The sequence below is a fragment of the Diabrotica undecimpunctata genome, chromosome 8 (genome assembly GCF_040954645.1).
Source record: "Diabrotica undecimpunctata isolate CICGRU chromosome 8, icDiaUnde3, whole genome shotgun sequence".
In the NCBI taxonomy this organism is placed as follows: domain Eukaryota; kingdom Metazoa; phylum Arthropoda; class Insecta; order Coleoptera; family Chrysomelidae; genus Diabrotica; species Diabrotica undecimpunctata.
The window spans coordinates 129,837,650-129,857,940 of NC_092810.1; the positions used below are offsets into that span (position 1 = coordinate 129,837,650).

The following is a 20,291-nucleotide window of genomic DNA, read 5'->3' on the forward strand; positions in this document are numbered from 1 at the left end:
TATTTTCATTCAATTCCTTGTTCCTATTGTGCAATTTAATAATATTCATATCAATAAATATTCTACCGAGAAAAAGACGTTGTCACGTAAAATCTTCGCCCGTAAAACCGACTTTACAGGCAACCGATTTTTTTTACCAAAACTTCCTTATTTTAAATACAATCTGTATTTTATTACGCATTTCAATAGAACAACCCTTGAAAATTATCTCAATGTAAGGTAATTCTACTTTATAATGAAGGTTTACGAAATATGACCAATTTTAGTATGAAAGAGTTGTTTGATAAATCCTGTATGTTTATTAATCTTAAAATTGCGAACATTATGTTAAATCGTTGATTGAAATATTGGATAGATGCCCAACCTTACGGCAAATAATAAGACCGTTGCTATACTAGCCTAATTGATGGCAGGCCAAAGCCACCTAGTGGGCAGATCGTCATCCATGTGAATCTCTTACCGTGAAATCGATCAAGAATTCTGAACTTGCTATTTAAATAAAATAATTTATCGGCTTTTCATCGGCAGCGTTGCCAGTTCTAAAGGTTAAGGCGTCCGTGGAAATATTCGTCAACAGAAATATGAATAATCCCGTTATAAACCCTTGTTATGGTTGTATGGTTAATGAACGGTATTATTAATTCAAAACGACAGTGTAGGGTATATCGTTCTTCGTTCTTAATAGTATTTACTATTATGTTCTTTATCTTTACGATAGCTTAAAAGTGTTGAAATAATTTTATTTATCCTATTACAAAAAATAGAAGTGTTATTATTATTAGTTCTAAAAGATACTGGTTATTGTGAAAATGAGTAATAGTTGTGCATACTATAATTGCCATCAATGCCAAACTTAAGTTTTTACTAGTAACTCCGTATTCGACAGTGTTAAACTCAGAATAGCTGTTATTAAGCAAAAATGTATGTTTTCTATTTGTTAAGTATGATCTAAATAGAATAAGAATGTTTTCCCTAAGACCGTATTTATACATTTTTTAAACAGTAATTCATGCGAAATACAGTCAAAAGCTTTGGTTAAGTCACTCAATGTCAAAGACACAAAATGACCTTCCTTCAAGCCATCAACTAATGATAAGATGGGACGATAATTTCGAATTTCATCTAAAGCTCCCTTTTTGAACACTGATAGCACTCTTTTTTCTTTTGATACATCTAGGAAAATCCCTTAGTAAGACAATTATTATAAAGTCTAATCAATTTGTCAATAATTATATCGATTGTTTCCACAATTATTTTTTTGTTTAAGAAATAAAAATCCGTGCAGTGTGAATTTTTCAATCTATGCAAAACATTCTTGATTTCATTATAATTAATAGGTAGGTAATAAAAATAAAGAGTGGCAAGCAGAGTGTACTGGGTGGTCCAATAAGCCGATCTCTCGGCTATTTATCAGAAACTATTCATGTTATAACTTTAGGAGAAAAAATTCCTTAGTAAAAGTGGTCAAGAGAAATCGCTGAAACTTTCAAGTTTCTGGATTAACCGCTAGGGGGCGTAACCTGTGAAGAAAAATTTGAAAACCAGTTTTTTGTGAAATATGTCCAATTATACCAAGTGTTAAATAAGTAAACTAGAAAGAGTCCTAAATTCCGCACAAAGTTGTTCAAGTACTTTTTTTTATTTTTTCAAATAAAGAGTGGGGGAGAGTGAGAAAGTATTTGTGGATAAATACCTATAACTTTGGTTTGGATCAACCGAATTAAAAAAAAAATTAGTGTTATTAGAAAGATTGTGGATGATTTAATTTACATCTACTTTAATTGTCATGGGTAGAGGGTACTTTCGAATAGAAAAAATTAAAATTTTTTTTTCTTTAAAATGTTTAATGGAAACACCTATTTATTTTAAATTATAATGAAACTGGCTTAAATTCGTAACAAAATGGCGCAAACCGCATATTGATAGCTTTTGTTGAAGTCGAGATATGAATAAAAACGCATAAACATAAGTAAGTATAGTATTGACTCACCCTTTATACTACCACTACTAAGGATTTCCACAGTTTTCACTGTCTTCCTTCACTCAACCGTTTTCTCCAATTTTCCCTGTCATTCCAGTCTCCATCTCGCAGGGTTCTTTTCTCCATAGCCTCGTCGATTTCATCTCTGAATGACCTTCGGGGTCTTCCTCTCTTTCTTCTTCCAATCGGGCTCCATTCTGTGATTTTGTTTATCCAGCGTGCTCTGTCCGCTCTTCTGACGTGGCCGTACCAGGATAGTCTCTTCTCCTCTATATAGTCGATTATGTCTGATTGCACTCCCATTCTCCGCTTAATCTCTGCGTTTTCAATTCTGTCTCTTTTTGTAAGTCTACAGCTTCTCCTCAGGAACTCCATTTCTACTGTTCTTATTCTACCTCTATTTCTCTTGTTTATTGTCCAGTTTTCGGACCCATATGTCAGGATACTTCTTGTCAGGGTGTTATATATTCTCTTTTTTGTCTTTATCGTAATGTTCTTATCCCACAACACTGAGTTTAGTTGTCTTATACAGTTTCTTGTTTGTCTCAGTCTGTTGTTTATATCTTCTTCTGTTGTTCCCTGGTTCGATATTATGGTTCCTAAATACTTGAATTTATCTGTTCCATTTATTTGTCTTCCCTCGTCTATCTCTAGGTTTCTCATATCCTTGTTTTCTGTTGTTAGGTATTCAGTTTTCTCTAAGTTTATTTCCATTCCGTTGTTTTTATATTCTTCTTCTAGTTTTCTGAGCATAAAGCTGAGATCTTCTTCATCTTGTGCGATGACTACTTGATCGTCGGCAAAACTTAAGGTGTATAGGTATTCGTCTCTTACTGGTATGCCCATTCCTTCGCACTTTCTCCTCCATGGTTTGAGTGTCTTTTCCAAGAATATTTTAAACAGAGTAGGGGACGTAGCACAGCCTTGTAGAAGTCCTCTTGTCGTCTTAAATGGATTGTAGGATTTATTTAATTTCCAATTAAATGTTCAAATTCTTTTCCATCGTTGTCCACACACAGAAGTAATCTTTCGCGCGTAGACATAACAGCTGCTTCAATCTCAGCTGTTGATATACTATTTATTGCGTTTATAATGCGCTGTTTCATGTCGTCTTGCGTGGTTGGTCGAGTTTGGTACACTAAGTCCTTCAATCTTCCCCACAGATAAAAGTCCAGACATGTTAAGTCTGGAGATCTAGCTGGCCATGAAAATATACTTCCCCTTCAAATCCATTTATTTGGATAACTTTGGTTTTTATTCATATCTCGAGTTCGACAAAAGCTATTAACATGCGGTTTACGCCATTTTGTTACGAATTTAATCCACTTCCATTATAATTTACAATAAATAGGTGTTTCCATTAAACATTTTGAAGACAAACAAATTTTAATTTTTTCTATTCGAAAGTACCCTCTACCTATGACAATTAAGACTAGATAGTAGATGTAAATTAACTCATCCACACTATTTCTAATGACACTAATTTCGTTAAAATCGGTTGATCCAAACCAAAGTTATAGCTATTTATCCACAAATATTTTCCCACTCTCCCCCACCCTTTATTTGAAAAAATAAGGCCTCTTGCTAGTTTACTTATTTAACACTTGGTATAATTGGACATATTTCCCAAAAAACTGGTTTTCAAAGTTTTCTTCATAGGTTATGCCCCCTAGCGGTTAACTCAGAAACTTGAAAGTTATTTCCAGCGATTTCTCTTGACCACATTTACTAAGAAATTTTTTCTCCCAAAATTATAACTTGAATAGTTTCTGATATATAGCCGAGAGATCGGCTTATTGGACCACCCGGTATATCTTTTAAAAAATCCATGGCTGTTTTATTACACAATAACTTTTCAAAAAGGTCTAGAAAAAATTTAAAATTTCCATTTTCGGTTCTATACACTATTACTAAAATAGTTTTATTATCTATAATTTCTAATGCACAAAATTCACCCTCATATTCACAAGATATCACAAGATATATCATTTAAGCAAACTGGTTGTGTAGAGATTTTATTATCGCTAAAAATTACACCTCCATGTTTCCTTTACCTTCCGACAATAAAAAGTCGACAAAAAATACCTTTCTATCAAGCTTTAATGCTGTTAATTCGTTTTCTCTGAGCTAGTGTTCAGAAAAACATAATATATTGTATCTCTTATTTAAAAAAAAATATTAAGCTGATCTATTTTGTTTAAATAAACTTTGTGTGTTTACATAAAAAATATTAACTAGACTAATCTGGTCAGAGTTTATATAGTTATACTTCACTCATAGTTCACTTTATATATAGTTATATATAGAATGAAATAACACTTTTACTTCTGTCTTTTCGGTTAATGTATCTAGTTTGCCTAGAAGATTTATCGACGAAATGTTTTCTGCAAAAAAAAATATTCACTCAACTCTATGCCCTTTGGCCACGTCTGTGGTTGAAAAAGAATATCTTTCAATCCTGCATCTGCCGTAATTCTGAAGGAATTAGATCCATTTACCTTGTTCTCGTACAAAGTGCACGAGAACTCATATCTGGAGAACTTTGTAGATAGATTTCCAATTTTTCTGTACTATAAGATTGCTTATACTTTGCGGCATAAATCCATACTTTGTCTTTTGATGCTAGCTCCTCACTATCGCTGTTATTACCGAACACTTTTACATCCAACCGAGGAGGTTGGTAGACATGTTGAGTAAGACTGTGGATATCATTCAGTTTCAAATTTTGTTGTGCCTGCGTTAATGCGCTTGAGAATTGCTGATTTGTAATTTGTTATATTTTAACGTATCTCTTCTATACCCTTGATTTTCTTTCCATCATTTTTAGCGTCGAAATAACATTATACAGAAGCTCTGCGGTACCACCTGGGGAGCATCGGTTTCCACTCTCCGCTCTACTGCCTTAGCCCTTGTTTTCTCGACCGCTGAATATTGTGCTCCAGTCTGGCTACACAGTTCACACGTAAAAAAGGTCGACAATTAGCTGCACAGCACTATGAGGATGATAGCTGGTACAATTAAATCAACTCCCACCCAATGGCTTCCAGTATTAAGTCACATCCCACCTCCACATTTACGACGAGTCGACGCACTTACACGTGAATACAAAAAGATCATGAACAATATAAACCTGCCGATTCACCAAAATACCAAGGATGCACTAAATACCCGTCTCCGTTCTAGAAAACCACCAATGAAAACGGCAAGAATGATACATGAGGAGTTCAACATCACGAATGCATGGTCCCAATAATGGAACGAATGGCAAAATAAGATGTCCTGCATTACCCACAAGCCACCAGGTTATGATCTTCCACGCAAAACATGGTCCACTCTAAATAGGATCCGAACCAGATATGGCAGATGTGCATACATGCTACATAAATGGGGAAAGAACACCTCCCCAATGTGACTGTGGGGAGAACCAAACCATCGACCACATTATTGAAGAGTGTCCCTCAAGATCCTACAATGGTAGCCCTGAAGACTTCCTGTTTGCAACTTCAGAGTCAATTGATTATATAAATACACTTGATGTTTGTTTGTAACTATTTAAAGTTTGTCAAATACCTATATTACTAGTGTTTGTGTATTTGTTCTAAATGTATTGTAATTGTCATACGATAAAAAATAAAAGCGACGGAATTTGAAGGATGACGTGCTGAAAATTTAAAAATCAATTTTGGACAAAAATCCATTTTAAAAAATTTATAAAAATGTATACCATTTTACAAAAGAAGTTTTTACTTTATTTGTAAGTTTTTTTGTTAAAAAATTGCAAAAACTAAAGATATGATATATAGTAGACTATTGAAAGATAATTAATTTTTTCTATGAAGATTATGCGGTACTTACAGTTGGACAAGGTAATGAGTACTGAGATGGCATTTTAATTATATGTCAAAGATATTTAACATGACAATTTTTTTCAAACAAATCTAATTGCATGTGCAAGTTTAAATTATCCATCGTGTGCAAACTAATAACATAAATGAAATTAAGTGTAATTATTAAGTGAAATAAGGAAATATATATTTATACATATATTGGGAGAGGCATAACATCTTAAAAGTTAAACAACAGTTTTGAAAGATAAAAAGATAAAATCAATTGAAAAAAAGTACTGGGCAAATAATAAAACAAAAAATACTCCCCAAAGACTTGGGGGAACTTGGCAAATAATAAACATATTCAAGAGACTTTAAAAGACAACCTCAGCACGGTAGATAACAGAGGTATAGTGAAGGTGGCATGTGGATAAATATGCTACCAATTATTGAAGAGACTTTTAGAGAGCTTTTTTTCGTTTCACTTTTTGTGTTTTCCGTTTTTCATTTGCGAGAGATACAGGTATGCAAGTAAAGACATTTGCCATCGTGACTGTAGCGTATAGACAGGCACTATATATTTGTACCGATAGTCAAGTAGCAATCAATGTATTGACAGGCGATTGAATCACCTTTTAGATGGTACCAGCATACAGTATGAAAGTAAAGAAACTGCATGACTCAGTAGAAAAAATATTCCGATAAGGCATGGTTAAACAACTAAAACTTGTCCAAACCAACCATCTTCTGATAGTATGATTGAGAATTATGATTGCAATCTATACTAGGACCTTACTGTATTTACAGACCAATACCAGATCTCATACTAATTAATAAACTAACTAGAAAATAACAGTGTGACGATGCGTAAAAAGTACGTGTTAAATACAACGAAAAGATCACCAAGTACAGAGATGTCTTGTCTTGAGATATAAATAAGGAGAAAATAAAGAATTTAAGATGATACAAGCCAGATGATGATACAAACTATTCTCTCTAATACTGGTCTCATTCCGAAAAACCTTATAGACATCAAACAGCTTGGTTTTGTTAAAAATCTCATAAGACCATGCGAAACACATTACTGCTCTTGATTTCCTATGAAGTTTTTGGGATAAATTTCTGTATACTAGGTCACCAAGTGCTTGATAACATAAAAATATTCCCCCTAGAGATCGAACCTTTTTTTTATACCGTAGATATCTGAGATAAATAAGTAAATTTTCTTCTTAAATCTAGTGAAATCTAGGCTTAAATTTGGACTTAATTATAATGTAAAATAAATGAGAAATGTCATAATTTAACATCTAATTCTAGGTATACAAATGAATATTGTCCTTTCTAATAAATCGTTTTCATATATCTAATCATCCGTAAACTATTATTAATTTCTTCTTTTGTTTTAGGGCCATCCTCTCTAAAGACGAATAAAAAAGGTCATCCTTCAGAAATATCTCTACCAGTAGACCACAAAAAGACTGCAACAGGCTCTACAGGAAAGTTGGATACATACATAACAAGATGTCGAAGTTTTGGATCCATATTTCCGCAACAGTTGAAGAAATTACGTCCGCGAAAAGCACCGACTGATATCGAAAGCGATGATTCGTTTGGTGGTTTGGAGGACTGGGACTTAGGTCTAATTGAACATTATAATCCAAAAGATGCTAGTTTACCAAGACCAAGGAAACCAGTTGTTAATGATGATGCCGTATTAGCAGGCCTAGAAGGCATGATAGTAACAGAAGAAGAAATAGAAAAATTAACACCTAAACCCAAGCCTAGAAAAGCTGAGTCTCTCGTTAAAAAGATTAACAGAGAAGCTGCAGAAGAAGCATGTAAGAGAAATAACGAATTGCTTAATTCTACAAATACTCCAAATATTCAGCCGCACAGTATCACACCTCCTTCATCTCCTATACAAGAACCTGTGATGAGAAAAGCTGTCAGCAATTTACCAAAAGAAGAAGACAGTAAAGTTGAACACTCTAGTTTAATAAAAATCTTAGAAAAATTCAGCATGGCCGATAAACAAATCAAAGACAAGAACGAAAATACTGTACCAAGACATATTGATAGTAATGAGTCTTCACTTACCCCTTCGCTGGTTGAGTTCGAAAAAAATTTAGCAAACTCTATCGAGGAGTATGTCAAAGTCGAAAATGCAAGTGAAAAGTTGGATGACAAGAAAGTCAGATCTGAAGATAAAAACATTAATAGCGCAATCATGACCTAAATATTATTTTTATTAGATCTAGGTGGCTGATATCATAAAATCTACTTATCGAAATTTTTGTAAATATTAGCAACACAAGGGAGATACTTTATTATTGAAATACTTGTTGTGTATTTTGTTGTTTGTTACATTTTTGTATATAATTAGTTTTAAGAAAATTTCTAAGATAATTTAACTTTAAATTTGTTTTTGAAATAAAAAACCGAATGATAATCCTATTTAAAACTGCGATTTAGATTTAATATGTCTTATTTCTATAACCCACCTGTTTTCTGACAGCATGCTACATAAATTATCCCAATATTCGTAGGTACAATTTTAAATTTTTGTCAAATTGATACTCTGCCAATAAACAAACAATATTGTTTTATCCGTTCTACCCTCCTGGGACAACTTTGAGGATTAGTTAATTTGATTACATGAAATCAACTTTGACTTAAAAATCCTTGCCAGACAAATAATAATAAAATCCTATTGATCTTTAATAATACACATGACCCATCATATCTATCTATGTAAAATAATCATTTAAATCCATTGTAAATTATGAAGCAAAACTGGAATGAAACTGTTAAAAAAGATACTGCTATCCAACAAACAATTTATTTTCATTTTATTTACCGCATCAACCTTGTAGGTTATTATCAGTGATACTGGGGTGTAAAGCTAGTTCGCCTCCACGTGGTGTATCATGAGCCAGCAGATTTGTAGATTGGCAGTCAGACAATCTTGAGATCTCCTGACAGTAAGAAACATTATACGAAATCTAAACTAAACATGCTACCACAGAGTATTAACAGTCCTTGTTAGGACCAGCTGACAAGAAATGTCGAACCTGTAATCCGAATTTAATATATAAACATAGAAAGCATAAGCTATTCCAAAAAAGACAATACCTATCAAAACTTTTAAAAGTCAACGACACAGATCTGGTCTCTATACGGAGCAACCTACCACCGATCTTATTGAGTAGCAACATATGTTAAATAAAGACTAGAAAACAACTCCTTTATGTCTGTCAATTCATTGCGTCATCATAAAAATTGGAATCATCACGATAGGTAACATTTTCAAAGTAGGTACCAGCTACACTCTGGCCAGCCCATGGCATCCGTATATACACCACCCTGCAGTATATGGTTAACATTATATGGTTGGAAATACGCTAGTTAAATGGATAGAGGACGAAAACCTCTCACTTGTTTTTGACGCTAAGGATCGTTTTCCATTTAAATCAGCAGCTTGAAAACAGGAGTACAATCCTAATTTACAGTTTCATGAAAAGTCCTTTCTTACTTTCCATACAGTCAGTATCGTGCAGTTATACTTAAAGTAGGTATACCTCTAATTACTTCCATTTCATGAGCAAGATGGAATCTATCTCAAAAGAGCCAATTGGATCAAATTTTCCATAGAACTAGATAATTCCTTAGGGCAGATACCTCACCACTAGCAAAAACTACAAAAGATTTGCTACTACTACTATCGGTTTACAGCGTTCTCCGACGCCTTCCGACTCCTAACCGCCATTCTTCTCTATTTAACCATAGGCCTGGAGGGATTTCTCTTTCCTCTAGTTTTTTTTTCAATTTCCTCTCTCCAGTTTCTTCTCGGCCTTCCTCTCTTTCTTCTTCCTTGTGGTGTCCACGTCAAAATCTGTTTCGGAATCCTGTCATCTGGCATTCTCTGTACATGGCCGTACCATATTAACTGTTTTGTTTTTATGTCATCAACTATTGTATGCTTGACTCCGATTATTTCTCATTTGTTATCCGATCTCTTCTTGATTTGCCTGGTGCTCTTCTCCAGAAGTCCATTTCTGTTGCTAGTAATAGTTTCTCTGTTCTTTGTTTTATTGGCCAAACTTCACTGCCATATGTGATTACACTTTTAAGTATGGTGTTGTATATGAGTTGTTTGTTCGCTTTAGATATTGTTTGGTCCCACAGAATGCCGTTCATCATGGATATGGCTTTTCTACCCTGTATGTTTCTGTCTTTTATAGGAGCATCGAGTGTTCCATCTTGAGTTATCTTCATACTCAGGTACTTGTATTCATCACAGTGTCTAATTTCTACCCCATCGTCTAACATAATGGACTGCTTTGTCCCTCCAATACACATGGTTTCAGTTTTCTTAATGTTGACTTCGAGACCCCATTTGTTATATTCTTCTATTAGCTTCCGAGTCATGTAACTCAAGTCATCAAGATCCTGAGCAATCAGTATTTGGTCATCAGCAAAACATAAGGTGTACAGTGTAGTCTCGTCATTGAGAGGGATTCCCATGCCATTACATTTTCTTTTCCACAGCTTAAGTGCTTGTTCTAGATAAATTTTGAAAAGGGTAGGCGAAATATAGCAACCCTGCTTTAGTCCTTTCGTGACCTTAAATCCCAGATATCCTTTATCCAGTTTTAATTTTTGCAGTCGTTTTTTTTTGCTAAATACGGACATACATATCAAGAGGCTAGTGCAAGAAATATATTTTTGAATGGACACAGACTATCTAAAAGTGTACCAAGCTTTTCTGGAGAACCTGCCAAAAGAAGAAAAGCTTTGACATTACTACGAAAACGTAGTATTCGCTTATACCATGCCGTAGTATAGCCATCGCTTCACAAATAGTAATAAAATCTAGAGCTCCAAATGGAAAAGCTCATACGGTTAACATCAAACGAGATCTTGAATCCCTTAAAGCTAGAGCCACGGAAACAAAATAGCTCCAGCCTCTTTACATACCAAGATATTTCAAATGCTCTCATGGTAAGGTCCCACAGGAATTCAAGCGTTCAAAAATAATTGCTATCCTAAAACCAGGTAAATAACCCCATTTTTTCTTCTCTTAAGATTTCCTATGACTTATTGCAAGCACATAGTCGTCTGTGTAGCCAAATATTCCTTATCTTGTTTCTGGCATGTCTAAAGTGGACAAGTTAAAGAGGAGTGAAGTAAGAATTGACTTCTTACTTCAATTCTTCACATTCAACAAAAGGTGCAAACAATTAAAAACAAGGAACATCATTCAAAAACGATGCGGCATGACTTGGGAAGCATGTGCTTCCACTCTGCGCTGATAAGCTATCAACAAGTCCTCACAGACACTTCGTCTAAGGACTAGCAACCCCAGTGGAGTGGAAATATCAAAGATGTAATTCAAAATTAATCTAATTAAATTTAAAGGGCTTTTACCCATATATTTAGTGTAAATGTAAACATGTACATCCAGATAGCACTGCTGATGTAATAGTTATTCCGAAAACGTCGCGATGTAGCCCGATAGGGTTTTTCAATAATATACCTTTTATAAAGGAAATTTTTTTAATAAAAATTTTTGTGATACATGGTATACAGCCAACTACAGGAATTTAGTTTCTTGTGAATTTGGTTTTATTTGGTTTTAAGGTAGGACCCTTTGAAAATCATAAGAACAAGCTGAATTTTGCCAAGAATGTCAATTTTTTAATGCTAAAAAAAGATGCAAAAAAGTTTGCCATTCCTATCCTCGGGCTTCCTCCTAAAACTCCCGCTCGTACAGGGGAAAAACGGAAAATTAGATTTACCAAGAATTTGTACACCGTAGAAAATATGTTTTTAACAATAAATTGTAGGTAAGTTTGAACAAAATTGTTTATTAGTACTTTTTTTGTAGAATGAACCGTTCTCTCAGAAACAACGCTTGAAGGGACCGGCGATTCTGAATATTAGTCACGTGCGTGAAATCAATTCTTTAAATAAAATTTGTATTATCTCAACGGTAAAAATACTCGATATATTTTAATCAGAGTGTCGTATGGATAAAAATCAAAATGAATTTTAAAGGTGAACAGTGTAGCTTTAGTATGTAATTTTTGTATTTTGCCGAAAATGAACTCAGTTTCTATAAAGCTGTGAAATATATAAACTTATCACTTTTATTGACCGGTCATTATGGAATTTCCATTGTTGGAGCCTAATATTTAAAACATATAGCATAAAATTCTGTTTTTGAGTTTTGGCAACAAATATGAGGCATTTGAAATATGCATAAAAAACGCTAAATTTAAACTTTCACATTTCACATACCAATTTAATGCCTTTTCTTTGCCATTATTATACTTTGTCATTTTGATGTTCTATATGTATTCGTCTAATTATTGCCTTGTGTAAATACGATTTTCCTTTATCTTTAAAAACACTTACGTTTTATGCTAATACAGGTAAATTAATCCGGTATTAATTATACCAGTCACAGTATACCTACTTATACCGAGAACAAAATATAAAATTTTATAGATAATCCCATTTCACGTGATGGGCAAATTTTTCTTTTTAGTATCATCCTTGAAATACATTATAAAAGATATACCTGGGAAGGAGTCTGCCTCTTTCCAATCTGATCACTCCTCAGCTAAAATAAAATTTAATTTATGAGAGCATGACACTATAATACATTTACTATCAAATTGTAAAGAAGGCGAGAACCGACGTCTATGCAACGTTATATCCTGTCTATTTGTATTCTGCCGATAGCGTTTATGATATTTCTATATAAGCTCTGCAAGTTATGATACGCTTTTGCAGCTACGATAACATCTTTTAAACATCTTAAAAATATTGAACATTTAGCCTTTTATGCCTCGACTTATATGGCTCGTAAAACTGCAGTTATTCGTGTTTTACAAATATTGAGATTATTGTGAACGGAATGAAAAATATAAAATTATTCCAAGTGGCATGAATCCAATTATCAGGTACCCCGGAGCTGCAGAAAAGATATGAATATTCTTGAATAGTAAATTTGTTTGAAAGAAACCCCTAAAGGTAACTAGCAAAATATTGTTAGAGCAAAAAATAACGCAACCAAGTTTGTAAAAAGGTGAACAATTTTAGCATACAGGTTACATATGAAACCAAAATTACAAAAAAATCATTTAATAAAATATATTTTATTAAATTATATCAATATTGATAAATAGCATTCGCACTAAACAACATGAACTATATATATTATTATGGCAAGTAAATATATACATTTTAATTTATAATATCTTAAGTCAAAGACTTCTTCTTCTTCTTGCTTCTTGTATGTAGGCTTTCTTATACACTTCTTCGTCCATTTGGTGACTTACTACTTATTACTGACATTCTACTAATGTGTTTGTTTCACTCCTGTTTCCGTTTTGTCACCCATCCATTTATGTCTCCTATATTGCATGCTCTTACGTTTTCGCTTCTCTCCCTATCCAATAGACTTTTCCCTGGTATTCGTCGGAGTATTTACATCACTGTTATTTCCAGTAGTCGTCTCGTTTTAGATGTGTCAGATCTTGTCTTCGCCGTGTATTTTAATATAGGTCTAATTGCTGCTTTATACATTCTTGATTTTGTGTCTTGTCTTAGGTGTTTGTTCTTCCAGATTGTGTCATTAAGAGATTCCGCCGCTTTACTTGCTTTTAAGCTTTGTTGTCGTACTTCTTCTTTAACATCTCCGTAACTAATTATATATATTCCCAGATATCTAAACCTTGTTTCCGGCTTTATTATTTTTCCATTAATTTCGATTTTTTATCGTAGTCACACATTTGTTTTTTTCTGCCGATATTATCATATTGTTCTGTAACTGCAGCTGTTAGAGTTGGGGATCAGTTAACAGACGACATAAAGATAAAAAGAGGTGTGCGACAGGGATGTATATTGTCCCCATTATTGTTCAATGCATATTCAGAGCACATTATGAACCTAGCGCTAACGGACGTAGACGAGGGAATACTTATAAACGGAGAACGATTAAACAACATAAGATACGCTGATGATACTGTCATTTTGATGTCATTTTGATGAAGACAGTCTTGAAGGTCTGCAGACACTTGTCTCCAGGGTGGCAGAAGTAAGTAGCAGGTTTGGGCTTGATTTTAACATCAAAAAACCAAATACATGGTTATAAGCAAAAATAGAATACCACCTGGTCAATTACTAGTTAACCAACAACCTATAACACAAATCACCAACTTTTGTTATCTGGGTGCAAACTTAAATGAACAGTGGGACCAATCGAAGGAAATTAAGATAAGGATCGAGAAGGCAAGATCAGCTTTCGTCAAAATGAAAAAAATCTTTAACAGCCACGATATAAAATTGGAAATAAAAGTTCGTTTACTAAAATGCTACATATTCTTCGTTCTTTTATATGGCGTGGAGTATGGACCTTAACTGAAGCATCACTGAAGAGACTCGAAGCATTTGAGATGTGGTGCTATAGACGCATGTTGAGGATTTCCTGGATAGACAGAGTTACCAACGAAAAAGTACTACATAGAATGGGTAAAGAGCGCGAATTGGTCATAACCATAAAACGTCGCAAACTAGAATATATGGACCATATAATGCGCAATGAACAACGATTCAACCGCAATGTACTTCGGACCATACTTCAAGGAAAAGTGCATGGGAGAAGAGGTCCAGGATGAAGAAGAATATCCTGGCTGCATAACCTGCAAAAATGGTTTATCTTAACCACTACCGGACTTTTTAGGGCAGCAGTCAACAAAGTCAGAATAGCCATGTTAGTGTCCAACATCCGTAACGGATAGGCACCATAAGAAGAAGAAGAAGTTCTGAAGCTATTTACTTGTGTCATTTTAAAGTAATAAAGTTGGTATTTTGAGAACGATTTACGAACTGGAAATTGAAACGTGAATAAACTTACTTTAACCTCATTATACTGTTTCTCCATGCGTCTGGCATCTTGAAGTGCAATATTAGTTTTTGTATAAGTTTTGTCATCTCTAGCGTTATACTTTCTCCTCCGTGTTTTAGAAGCTCATTGGTTATTTTGTCTGGTCCTGGTGACTTTCTATTTTTGAATGAATTTGTGGCTATCTCTACTTCCTGAAAACTGATTTCTATTTTCTGTCTTAATTCAGGCACTATATTGTGTTGATTATTAATTTCTTTTCCTTTAAACAGTTCCGTCAGGTATCTTTCCAATTCGTTTGCTGGTATATTATTGTATTTCTTCAATTCTTATTTCGTTCCGTTGGTTTCTTATAAATCTCCATATTCGTTTATAAATATGTATAAACCAAAAACCTTACCTAAAATTCGACTATTCACCGGCAAACAACAATATTTATTTTTTTTATAATTTTACGAAAAAACTAAAAACTCCTTTGCTCTTTCAAATCTCGTACCAAACTTTTTTTTTTTGAAAATCCCTACTTACTTTTCTCTACTACCCATTCCTCAAAATCTCCTCCTTGACCAATTACAATAACCCAAGAAACTACATTTCTTGCCCCTTCTTTGTATTTTTCTCTATCCTTATTTTGTTCTATTATACATACAATATCTACCTGTTTCTTGTTGTCACAAAATCTACGTCATCCTAACCCATTTGGAATAATCCATATCGAAATCTATTGTTATTGACAGTCTAAAAATACAATTTACCCACTTTCTCATTCTAAACAATTTATGCAAATATTCTTTACTAACATCGTAAGTTTTACTACTTATCTCTGGGTACACTCGCTTACAAATAAATTTTAATATTAGCAAAGAGCCGAAACTGTAAATTTTAGTATTAGGAAAATCCTGAAACCGCATTTTTATTTTTAATGTCCATTGAGGATTAACAGTTCTTGAAATCATTTAAATTACTATAAGGCATATATAAAAATGTATATTATAGGCGAAATATATATTTTATTTCTTTTCTTTATTCACATCTTAAAAGATCCCAGGATATCAAATGTAGACTTAAATAAATATATTTTCAATATATGTATCTGCCATACGACAAATATCCTGGCTGAAAAATATTCGCGACTGGACCGGGTTAAACACACAGACGCTCTTAAGAAAAGCAGAAGATTGAGACGAATTTGCAATGGTTATAGTCAACCTTCATTAGTGGAGACGGCACTAGAAGAAGAAGTATGTGCCATATTACATCCGCCATCTGGCAATTTCGACCTCGGGTTCATACTAAATTACCTCAAAAACCCCCGAATACGAAATTTCATGCAAATAAAAAAATCATATCTGTTCGGGATTTTGAACAACTGCACTACTTCTTCGATTTACTGGGTCCTGAGAACATTCAGATGCAATGTGTTTCATGGTTTGACTTTTTTACTCGCAGTCATAATCTGAAGTAGAAATGTTACCGCAGTTTACTAAGATGTCAACACATCACATGCGGAGTACGAGCTGAATATCTGCGCTTAGATTCTTTCTATTCTTGCAACAATTGCTTTTCTTAAAATGTACTGATATAAGGAACCTAAAAGTTAGTAAAGACAAGTTTTCTTTAGTCTGATTCCTTTTTAAATCGAGAATATCGTGGCAGGGCTATTTCTTACATAATAAAATTTTTTTCTTGTTTTTATGTGGGCATAACTCTGTCTGTTTTTCAATGTGCCTCCAGTAAGTTATCGTTCCATCGTTTTTGTGGTCCTCCTACTGATCGTCTTCCTATTGGGGAACCGTCCCTTGCGTCTTTACTACTCTATTTGTTGTCATTCGGCTTATACGATCGTTCCATTCTGCTCTTCTATTTCTTATCTAGTTCTTGATGTTCCCCACCGTGTATCTACGTCGTATATCTTTTGTTTTTTAATAATATTTTTTATAAACTTTTTTAATTTCTTTTCCTTAATCGAGCAGCTATTTTATAAGTAATGTTTATATTTTAAAAGATTGTCCAATATCGGATAAAAACTCCAAAATTATTTTTTTTAACTATATACCCTTTTAATTTAAATTTAAAGTTAACTTTCGAATCACGCGGTATAACAAACGCCATTCTTATAAAACCTAATCGTCCCATTTTGGGTTTTGTACGCCCATGTTAGCTACTAGGATGTTACTGTTCCTGCAGTTTCTTGAATGTGGCGGAATGCAAGTTAACTGCAATCTAGAAGCAAAGCTCATACGACTATAAATGTCAGATTATGATAACGTCGTCGGAAAATGTGAGTCCTGTTTTTAAGTCTGTCTGTCGCGGTGATCGAGGGAAGCCTTCAGGAAAAGAGACCGGGATATCGTATAAAATTTATGCATAGCTGTGCAACTGCGCTATGTAACGAGATGGGTGGGAAAAATTTCACTCTCAAAAGTTAACTGATATTTTGAAACTATTTAAACTAAATCTTTTAACATAAATGCCATTTTAACATAAAATTTTTATGTTTTAACATCTTTTATTACGTGTTTTTTTTTCTAGTATTATTTGTTAAGATATAACTCACATATTTATATATTAAAGTTTATATATGTTGCAAATAGCGTATTTTTCAATATAAAAACCAATTTCATCTGTAAAATTTTGCTTTTTTTCCTTTCTTCTGTCTGCTGTAATGTATATCGGGTATCCATTTTCTCATTGTTCTTTCTTTTATCTTAATTATTTCGCTTACAGTTTCGGTTATTTTGTCCTTAAAGTTTTTTTTTTACATCTTCTTCACAGAGGGGAGACCTTTCCTTCTTCTAGAACAAAAGGTAACAACTATCCAAAAGAAATCAGAGAACTCATAATAGAAAAAAGAAAGTTATGAAAAAAATTGCAGTAATACAGAGCTCCAAAAACAAAACTAGTCCAAATAATCCTACACAAAAACTAAAAAGGGAGATACAGAATATAAAAAATTAAACAATTCATTCCTTTTAAAGTAATTTAACAGCTGACCAGAATACAGATTATTCGTTATGAAAGGCAAGAAGAAGAGTGAAGAGAATGACCAGAACGGCAACTGGGCTAGAAGTAACGAACATAAGCAGAACGATTTGTAGATCATTTAGAAAGAATAACTACTAAGAAAGAAACAAGAGAGAATAACTTTGACATCATTTAGAGGAAGTATCAACACAAATAAAAGAGACTATAAATCCTAAGAAAGCTTCAGGATATGATTTCATAACAGGAGAACTATTAAAAAATCTAACAAGAAAAGCCATAGTTAAGCTGACACACCTAATAAATGCTGCTTTTAGATTGAGATATGTTCCCAGACTCTGGAATGTAGCCGAAGTCATTTGATCGCCAAACCAGGTAAACCTTCCAATGAAGTGACATCCTATCGACCAATATCACTCCTTCCTGTGATGTCAAAACTATTTGAAAAGCTTCTATTAAAAAGATTAAAACCAATAGTAGAAAGAAAAAATATTATACCAAATCATCAATTTGGTTTCAGAAATAAACATTCCACTATAGATCAAGTACACAAAATAACGAATATAATAGAAAAGACATTAGACGAAAAGAAATCTGCTCTACTTCTTCTTGGACGTAGCACAGGCGTTTGATAAAGTCTGGCATGAGGGTTTAAACTATAAACTAAGAACGTTCATACCTGAAGAGTATACAGAAATCTTAGAATCATACATTGCGAATAGATATTTCAAAGTAAAACAAGAAGAAGTGTACACCGATTTAAGGGAGATCAAAACTGGCGTGCCACAAGGGACTGTATTAGGACCGGACCTATACATAGTGTATACGTGTGACATTCCAGAGCTGGAACACAATACTATTGCCATCTTCGCGGATAATACAGCCATATTAGCGATAGGAGACACTAGTGAAGAAGCGACGATAGTTGCAACTATCAGTAAATATAATACATATCTGGACCAGAAAATGACGAATAAAATTAAATGAGACTAAATTTGCACCCATTAACTTTACGAATAAAAAAATAAAAAATTTCCCAGTTAGAATAAATAAAACCCAAGTTCCTTATGCAACATCAGCAACATACTTGGGCATCACCCTAGACGCGAGGCTGCGCTGTAAAGTCCATGCCAAAAAGAAAAACGGGGAGCTTGATATTAGATATAAGAAATTGTATTGGCTGATTGGAAAAAATCAACATTACCCATTAATAGTAAATTATACATTTACAAGCAAGTACTGAGTCCAGTAAGGGTATATGGGTGCTAACTCTGGGGCTGTACCAAAGCTAGTAATGTAAATATTATCTAGAGATTTCAAAACAAAGTACTGAGGAACATTGTTGATGCTCCTTACTATATCCATAACAGAAACCTTCACCAGGACCTGGGTATGGAAACTGTGACCAAAGTCATGTGAATGTCGAGCCAATCCAGCTTCTTGACAACACTGAACTAAAGAGAAGACTCATAAGGACAAAACCATTTGAGTTAGTGTAAATGTGTAACAGTTTAGTGTAAAAAGCAGAGTATAGTACTGTAATGTTATTGCATGTCAGTTGTAAGAGCATTAGTTGATATATAAAATAAGAGTAAGTCATAGGGTAAGCCCTTAGATTTAAATATTTGCTGTATATTAAGTTAGGTCAGCAAATAACTGATAATTGGTCATTTGTGACCAGATAGCAGCCTACAAACACTATACAAACACTAAGCACTAAAAGCTATACAAAAAAATATATTTCCCCCACAGTTTTTTTTAAGGTTCGTTGCTGATCACTATTATTAGTGTCTCTATCAATTGAGTGTTTTTTTAATATCAACTTTGCACCTTTATCTCTTGCTTAACTTTTACTTTTGTTCTTGCTATTTTGTCTGATCCCACATCACATCCTGATACGTTCATAACATACTGTGGTCTCTCTCTTCAGTCTTGATCCTCCCCCCCTTAGAGAAAGTAGTGGTCATAGTGATTGTGAATTGTCCTTCTCCAAAGATCTCTGTCCCTGGTCAGTTTTTTTAACTCATGCATACGTCTTTTGCATATTTCTGTTGGTTGATATATCTTGTTAAGGATGTTCCTCGTGGTTTTCGGCCTTTCTCCTTCTTTTTGATAATAAGTCTTTCCATGTTTTCTGTGTCTGCTCTAACGCATAACTTTTTTAGTAATGATAATCTAATAGATTCTCCTGGCCTATTGCATTGTAGTATTACAACCATTCTGCTGATACATTTCTGCATGTGAAAATACAATGATAAGTTGGTCCAGGATCATTTCCTATGCGACTTATCTTGGTACTGCTGAGCACTGCTGCCCTCCATGAGGAATATTTAACGACCTTTTCGGTCGAGGTGTGGGAAGTGAAGGATATATGGGGATTATATGAAGTACAGTATTGGAACCTGTTTTCTCAAAGGGAGCTTATGAGAGAACCAGTAGCTGGCATAGAGGCAGGATTGCCAAGCCCTAAAGTAGTCTGTCCTTTACTTAGAGATAAGAGTCGCTCTCCCATATACTGTGGTCAGCGTTTTCCTTTCCACTGGATGAGTAATTTACAATATCTCTCTCTCTCCAATGGCGCTACAGCCCA

The 20,291-nt window shown here is 33.9% G+C and overlaps 1 protein-coding gene across 2 annotated transcripts in view; it reads left to right on the forward strand.

Moving 5' to 3' along the window:
- The window catches only part of LOC140448012 (uncharacterized), a 124,436-nt gene extending 116,155 nt beyond the window's left edge, over nt 1–8,281 (forward strand). For both annotated transcript variants that reach the window (XM_072541051.1, XM_072541050.1), the window contains exon 5: nt 7,215–8,281. In XM_072541051.1, the coding sequence (XP_072397152.1) occupies nt 7,215–8,044 (830 nt within the window). In that variant the 3' untranslated portion in view covers nt 8,045–8,281. The remainder of the gene's footprint in view (nt 1–7,214) is intronic.
- Nucleotides 8,282–20,291: the final 12,010 nt, after the last annotated feature.